Source organism: Anneissia japonica, unplaced genomic scaffold (assembly GCF_011630105.1).
Source record: "Anneissia japonica isolate Jap-2015-1 unplaced genomic scaffold, ASM1163010v1 scaffold288219_len142424_cov121, whole genome shotgun sequence".
NCBI classification, from domain to species: domain Eukaryota; kingdom Metazoa; phylum Echinodermata; class Crinoidea; order Comatulida; family Comatulidae; genus Anneissia; species Anneissia japonica.
Window position 1 is genome coordinate 92,881 of NW_022724996.1, and position 8,876 is coordinate 101,756.

Here is an 8,876-nt window from a genome sequence, read left to right on the forward strand (position 1 = left end):
AATATTTTATTTCCGAAATTTTCGGCAACTCCTGTTACCTTCGTCAGTGCATGAGTATCAATGAGAAACTTAACAGAATACATAAGAATATACAATGGGTGATTAATCACCAGATCTATAAACAATAGGTTACACAGTCTTATCACTAGCAATGGTTTATAAGGAGGCCTTAAGTCTGACATAAGCAAATTGGCATAAATAACTGGTCAGAGTTGCAAAACTAATGAATGGTAAACAAGGAAATAGGCCTATAAACAACAAAAATATGATGATGATAATAATATAATAATGTCAAATAAAATGTCAAGTGGACACATATTTTTGTCCAACCGATATATTTTTATCCATCTAGTCTAACTTCTATTTCACAGTTGTTTTTTTTTCTTTTTTTCCCCTTATTCATCATTTATATTTTTATATCATATATTATATATTTCTTCATGCCTTTTTTGATAGTTATGTGTCCACTTGACATTTTATTTGACATTATTGTACCACTAAAGGGCGCAATCAATGTGTGCCAAACGTCCATTTGGTGACTATGGCTTTTACAATTTTTTCACATGATTGAAGATGGGTATACCCTGGTGAATCTATCCTGAAAATATTTTACATTTAAACAAATTTTAAGGGTAGTATTTTTCAACAAATGTCGGAAATTCCTCTATAAATATTTCAAATGCTATAATTGACTACATTATATCAAAACACGTTTTATTTTTCTTACAGACAATTCGGAATTACTTCAAAATGTACACGTTTCTTGTATATAAATTGAGAAACACAAATATGTTTTGGTTTAAATTTGAAGTTTGCATCAATAATAAATCGTTGTTTAAACGACAGAAAAAATATTTAAAAATCTATTTTTAGAAAAGTAGGAGAGAAAGTTTAGATTCATGTGGATTCATGCTTTAATTTTTACATCACCACCCTCAGTATAGCCTTAGCTTTATGATGGTACCAAAGTTAGCTGCTATTTTTTGCAACTTTTCGAGCTAGACGCACTTTTATTAGTCTTGTTTTCGTACATTTGAGACACAATTTAATTAGAGCAAACCGCAAATCAGAGGGATGTACGCGCGTCTACTCAACCAGTTCATGCAGGCGTGGGAAAAGCTCTCTAAAAATGTACAAACTGCTCATGATTTGACAGTAGCAAATCTTCTAATATTGTGTTGCTGTTTAGAATACTTTATTAAATTTGAGCAGCCTAATAATCCAAATATCATATATCATAATGAAGATGATATCTACAATTGTTTTTAACTTTATTCAAAGACATCCAAGATTGTGAAAAGCTTCCTGTTCCAACTTAAGGAGAGGTGAGCTACTACGCGAGTAGTAACGACCTTCCCAGCAAACAATAATACGTTAAGATAACGTGACAATAATGTTACAGTTTTTGGTTGAAAATTTTATTTTGTAGAACCATAAATACGTACTGAACATAATTTCACAACGTTTGCACGTTCCTACAACGTTGTGTAAACGTTATTTTGTGACATACCTAACCACAACATTGGCCAAGAAAGTTATAAGAACGTAAACACGTGTTTGCAGGGTTTCTAAAGAAAATAACTCGTGGCTTGACAGCAGGATTCCATTTTCTGATGAAGTTATTAATGTTTTGACACAGAACAGAGATATTCTTTCCACACCAGCAGAAAACCCACAAGAGACTTAAAAGCAACCAAAACCGGGACGTCCTATCGAAGTATGGGAGGATCTTTCCAGAGAGTTTGCACAAGGGTAAAGTACAAGAGATGTTGACATAAAATGTACGCACTGAACTTCTTTATAAATTTTGATTTAGATTTCGATTTCGATTTATTAAAAAAAATCTATATTCACTGTAAGATTAACAATAGAAATGTTAATGTTGGCCTAAAACACTTTTGGCCCCGTCCAATCAGAAAAATGTATTTTGATGACGTCATGGAAAATACAAAAAGTTTCCACAGAAGTTCTTTTGTCCTAAACATCCTTAAACATTTCAAAAATCATTGTAGTATGAACTTGTTTTGGTATTACAATAAAAACTGACATCGTCCAATCAGAAAACAGTACAAAAATGACGTCAAATAGATTTGAAAATGCTTTTATTGAATTCTACGGGTATGAAGACCTCTAGATAAGTCTTGTATTCGCTTATATTTGCTTCTGTAATGAGTAAATAATTTTGGCACACTTTCACTTCAGTCTGGCCCACTGTGCGCTGGAAGGATACGAGGAACAAACAAGTGGAGTTAATTTTCTTGGTTGTTAAGATGCTTGCCTTCAAATTCCAGTGTCATGCGTTCAGTTTTCGTCATGGTAACAATGACTTTCTCACACCAAAACCAACCTAACTCTGTAAGCCCCAAAATAAGACTTAAAAGTCGTCGTATAGGGCATCCTTCCTTGTATTTGTCTTGTGAAGGATTTTGCAACTTCGAAGACGTGACTTTGTTCACTGTTTGGCATATCCTTAGATATTGTGTCTAAAGATGAAAAATGTAATCGTTCATTATTAACTATGGTTACAATTAGGCATATGTATATTAATGCTTATATCAATGCCTAAATATAATTATGTTGAGCATAACTTGCAATAATGTATTATGTTTTCATTTGATAATGCCATCATAAAAAGAATGTTGTGAATAAAACGGCTTTAAAAGGACGGAAACTAGACTATGTGTTTTTGTTTTTTTCCAAAAAGCTACAACGGTGCTATTAACAAGGTCATGAATGACATGGGATGCGGAGTTGTTTTGGCGAAAGTCATGACGAGTGTAAACTCAAGTGACTTTCCGTTTTATTGCGTCCCTTGGGTATTGTTGCAAAGCTCCTACAAAATGACAGCGTAAACTTACGCAGACACATGCGTTTGTAGGGCAACGTGTGTTTTGTGGGGCAAGCACTTTCGAACACCAATAATATTCCAAGGAAATGCAAAGACATATTTCCAGTGAGATCCTTTTTGTGGTGAGTATTATAAGTATAAAAGCATATCTGCCTTTAAACTATTTAGGAAAGTGGGAAGGTGAACCAAAAAATATCAATAATCAGAATGATTAGCCCCATCACTTTTAGTTTGTTTATTTATTAAGATATTTAGCCAGGATGACACAATAATTTTCAGAAATGTTTTTCATTGTGCTGTGTTCCCACAAAACATAGTGCGTTATTAGAACAAGAGTCTTAGTGGTACAAATGCGTATCCCTATAACGTTTGTATCAAGGTGATGTGAATAAGAGCTGCGTAGATGCAGTCCGTGTTTTTTTTTTCTTTTTTTTTTCTATGGTGTGTGATAAAAAGATACTTTCTTATAGATTACGAGGTTGGTGTTTAAGAAAATCAATGTTAATCACCTTAATTTTTTTTTATCTTAGAATTAGGTTAGATAAACCTTTATCTATACAACTAAATTTGTATGACCTATACAATATGTCGCTATCTTTAATGCGCGGATTATATTTGTTGATGTCCAAATCAATAATTCTTAAATAATATTACTGTGTTTGAAGAATTTTGAAACGCAAGTAAATTTATATTAATCTTAGATATACGTAATATATTATTATTTTCAAATACAACATAGTGTAATAGGTCTAGAGTATTTACTTTTGTTTACAGTTTTTCTAATTTACCAGTTTGACATCCTAGGCATTATATACACAGTACATCATTTCGTTTGGCGGAACTGTCATTAAGTGTGTGCTTTGTGTTCACAAATTTAATAAATTCATAGCACTCTAATAATTTAGCCAACAATGGGAGTTTCATTTAGGATCAAATATTTTACCTTGGGTAATCTGTTTAATGGTACATATTACTAGAGTAGCAGCTTACCATTGTAATCACACTTTTGTCACAGGACATAAAAAGAAAGTATTTCATACGGTCTTATTATTAAAGTAGATTGGACCTAAACCAAGTAACGACCTTCTTAAATCAACCGCGGAGCCGTGTTAATGGAATCAAAATGTATAATAACATGAGTTCTGATAAATGTATGAGCCATTCTTAATATGAGTATCTTAAAGTGTTTGTTATTAACCTCGGACTACATTGTCAGTGTTATAGGCCTATGTGTTACTGATTTTGGTTGTTATTTTCATTGACTTTTATTATTAAAAGAAACTGTGACGATACCAATGGCCAACATCGGAGAAACAATTGACAGTACTGTACTGCATCTTATTACTAGCGTGTCTTTAGCAGTGGTTGCCTTGTCAATCTTGTAGTCTATTCTTAAATTTGTATTTTTACCAACATCTAAAAATCAGCAAAAAATTATCATTGTTACTGAGTTTGCATCAATTAAATTCACAAACTGAATTTATGGTTCTGATAGTAAATTTATTGTATGTGCTTATTGTAATGTAATGTACTGTATTTGGATTTATATAGCCCTTTATAACGAAGTCTCAAAGCGTTCGAACTCGTGTTTGTCTACCCGGTAAACCAATACAGGGGATGTAGGAACTAGTAAAGATGTACTGGTTTCTGTAATGTGCACATGAGCAAGCTTGTCCTTATCCGCGAAGACTTCTCCGAATCAGCGCCGATATTATAGCAATACTTTGCGGGGCCACTGCATGCTCTAACCGCCCGGCCATTCAAATCGCCTGCTAAAAATATTATTAAACACAACACAAATCAAACTACTACCAGTACTCAAAGCATTAGCATTAAATTCTTTATTCATTTACAGTACATTTTTAGCCTCTAGATTTGTGTATTATTAGGAAACAAAAAGTTCGCTGCTTAAACTAAACAATATAAATTTTTAATAATGCGCAATGGAAGAATACTAAGAGTTTATATTTCTATAAAGATATAAATTTGCGTCACGAAAATATCATGGAGTGATGTTGTGCCCTACCTGACGTGCTATCGTACCGAATACTCAGTACGTCCCCAAATACTAGTGATATATATATATATTTATATATAGTGTATATATATATATATATATATATATATATCGTTATAATTTTTTTTAAAGCTGATCTATATAGGCATATTTCAAGTGGTTTTATTGGGTCTGCGCAAGGAGAACCCCAGAACATCACTGCTGTTTTTGTTGTTCTTGTTACCAGAGCTTTAAAAGCGTCCAGCGTCGCGACATGCAGGAATTTTTTTTTTTCACATAAACTAGAGGTGATTTTAGGTGAACCCCAGGATGCCCTTACACCTACAAAACAAAACAAGAGTTTCAAAAAGACTGTACATTACTGCCATTACCACTAATAGAACACTTCGCATGGATGGCGCGGTCGGTAAGCGATGTGTTCTAATGCAGCAAAATGTCGTGAGTTCGAATTGCGTCTTATTAATCACTTTTAATTTTTTTCATTTCAATTTAGAACATTTTATTTTTATTTATTTTATTATTTATTTCTGTTATGAACCCTTGCCGAAAACCCAATATAATAACCTACGTCACTGTGTACTGTATTTAAGCATAGGGGATATTTGCTGTATGATTTAAGCATATTTTAATAGCGTCAACAAAAAGCATAGTCTAAAGATGCATACACGAAGCGTTAAACGCTGAATAGGTAAAGATGCATACACGAAGCGTTAAACGCTGAATAGAAATAACCTCGGTTAACATGCGGACCGATGACCGGTTGCTCTTGACTTCAATGGTAATTGCGTTAACATAATTTTAATTACCAGTTTACAAATATTAAAAAATGTGCAGAGGTTTTAACTAGTTTTTAGGATATTTGCTTTGTCCCAAGTTCAAGTTCGAATACGATTCCAGCGCGAAAAATGATCAATGTGGACGGTTAAAACCGCCTTACAAAAAATATTTAAATAAGTACAGTATTCATAATTTGCTGGGTTTATCCAAGTACCTTCAGAAAATAGAAAATTCTATTCAAAATATATAAAGGATTATCACAATTGTCATTAAAGATTGTAAAACATAGGTCTAATCATTAAAACAAAAATTTATTTAATACATCATATGTATGTATATGTATATGTATATATACGTATATGCCAATATTTGCCAAACTTTTATTAAACTTGTACCGTACCGTACTTTTTTTTTATTTATCAACAACAACAGCAACAACACTATCAACCATTGTTTTAATAATACATTATAAATATAAACATATATTATTATCCTAATCATATGTAGTTATGATGCATCTAAGTATGAATGAGCGTATAGGCCTGTGTAAATTATATTTATGTTTACTGTGCTTGTGTTTACACTAAAAGCTTATTAAAAAAAACACAGCTTACAGTGCGTCAGAGCAGTGTCGAGGTTTTGTTAGCCGCACCCCTCCGATAACATCTTCAGCGATTTTCTTAATAGGCATATTTCCATATGGTTTTGATCCTGTGTACGAAAAGCAAGGTACACTATAGTACTATAATATAGATAGCTATTATACTGATGGTAATAAAGCAGTATTTATAATAATAAAATAATAATAATATTAATAATAATAATAATAATAAAGATATATATATATATACACACTATTATAATTAGTAGTAATAGTAATGCATTATAATAATAAATATAATATTAATAATATTATTAATAATCTGTGTGGTTGGCTTAAACCAGATCATGTAGACAAGAGTGCTCAATGCAGTATATAACAGAGCAGATAGACAAATAAAACATGTAACTCTGGGTTAAAGACTCAACATTTTATTGCACTACAGGCTGTTTCATGAGGGGTACCTCAATCATAAGGTGCTAGGCTCTGAGTGAAGGAATAATGAAGTACATAGATTGTGACAGTTTATCAGAACAAAAGTATCAAATTACTATTCAAATGACTGAAGAACTGTCAGTTAATATTAAAGAAGCCTGAAAAAATTGTGGCATGTGCATTTCACCTAGAGTTACAATCTCCCACATCAGCACTCCGAAAGACCAAACGTCGGAATTCATGGAAAATAATCGGTCACGTAGTCCTTCCACTGCTGTCCAGCGCACGGGTAGTTGAATCTACCAGAAAAAATAACATGTGATTTTTTTCTTTTAAACACCTTGCACAGTATGCATCTATAGGCCTATTATTTTTTTTATAAAGCGAATGGATTAGGCCTAATGTCCAAGAATTATATATGTTATCTACATTATGCCCTACGTAAAACAGCGTTGAATTTACCTACAGTAGTAACGAAGAAGTCGTCAAGAATATGCATGGTATTTTTTCTTTTAGCGTATTGTGCCACTTTTTTCCAAGGTTTATAATAATTAAGTAGTGCATATGCATTTAAAAAAAATTATTTTTTAGTGACATTTTCCTGGGAATGGGGCTTTAACGTAAAAATCACTTCTTTGTTATTTAGTTTCTGGAGATCTTCGGGCTTCAAGGGGAATTAGCACCCATTGGCCTCCACCAGAGATTATGCCATAGGACCCGGATTGTGTTTCTGGTCTGTATTTGGTCTACCTCTTGTGTCTCCACAAATGTACCATCGATGTCTGCTACAACTGCTCTTCCAAAGTCCGTAATCTTGCAAACCTTGTTGTCACCAACCAAAATATTTCTCGCTCCTAGGTTCCTGTGAATAATCTGCAACAAATATGCGGGTAATAATAACATTATTAATTATAACGCTATACTGATATGATGATGATGATGATGATGATGATGATGATGATGATGATAATGATAATAATAACAACAATAGGCGAGGCCCATGGCTCAGTATTATAATATTAGGAGTAATATTATGATGATAATGTTGATAGTTATGACAATGGAGATAATGATGAAAGATAACGATACTTCTGCTTTAAAATGTAAAACTCACAATTTTTGTTTACATATAAATGTAACGCTAGTCCCAATGACGGTGCAGATATACACAAAGAAAAGCAATTGAAACAGATAAACGTATAATGCAGGCTAAGACAACGTAACATAGGATGGACCTAATCATGTACTATTTCCAAAGGGAAGGGATGCTCTGTCCGAGTCTACCCAAATAATAATGATTACTGGTGAGGTGGCATAACATGCATTTTGGTGAAGTTTTTTTTTTTTTTTTTATTCAAGAGAAACAAAGTTATTAAAAGAAATTATCAAGATTCTTCAGTTTTAAATTTTACGGTAACGCTTTTATTAATTGGGTTAAGTTTACTTTGATTACAGAGGATTTTTTAAACTAGCCCCTCCAAGACAACGTAACATATGATGGACCTAAGCATGTACTATTTCCAAAGGGAAGGGATGCTCTGTCCGAGTCTACCCAAATAATAATGATTACTGGTGAGGTGGCATAACATGCATTTTGGTAAAGTTTTTTTTTTTTTTTAATTCAAGAGAATCAAAGTTATTAAAAGAAATTATCAAGATTCTTCAGTTTTAAGTTTTACGGTAACGCTTTTATTAATTGGGTTAAGTTTACTTTGATTACAGAGGATTTTTTAAACTAGTCCCTCCATGCTTTAACTGTCTTTGACTTTTGTATTTGTTTTATGCTTTTTTCTATGTTTTATTCTTGAGTTATAAAAAGCCTAGAGAAAAAAGTGTTTGTATTATAAGTCTATAATGTTACCTTGTGCCGCTGGATATGTTGCATTCCGGAACACACCTGCTGTGCATATATACACAACTGAGCAGACGATAGTTGGTCAATACGATTGTCGTACAGCGAATCGCGGGATTGTTGTAGATATTTCGACAGATCTGCATTCGGTGCAAACTCCATTGCCATGGCAACTGGATCTAGTCACAAAAACACAATATAAGGAAATGTTACACAAAATAAAATAAAACATATCAACGATAATACAACAGTAAATTATGTTATTGAATTATTATTTGTTTGATAATAATAAAGTAATTCTAAATTGGAAAATGGTGCGGTAGCGATGATCTCATTGTTTATGGGG

At 32.6% G+C, this 8,876-nt stretch overlaps 1 protein-coding gene across 1 annotated transcript in view; it reads right to left on the bottom strand.

The window, feature by feature from the left end:
* Positions 1-6,237: 6,237 nt before the first annotated feature.
* The window catches only part of LOC117112641, a 29,471-nt gene continuing 26,832 nt past the window's right edge, over positions 6,238-8,876 (bottom strand). Inside the window, exons 12-15 of the mRNA XM_033255751.1 lie at positions 8,540-8,709; positions 7,429-7,551; positions 6,866-6,977; positions 6,238-6,353 (exon numbers count right to left, since the gene is read on the bottom strand). Of these exons, the coding sequence (XP_033111642.1) occupies positions 6,253-6,353; positions 6,866-6,977; positions 7,429-7,551; positions 8,540-8,709 (506 nt within the window). The 3' untranslated portion in view covers positions 6,238-6,252. The remainder of the gene's footprint in view (positions 6,354-6,865; positions 6,978-7,428; positions 7,552-8,539; positions 8,710-8,876) is intronic.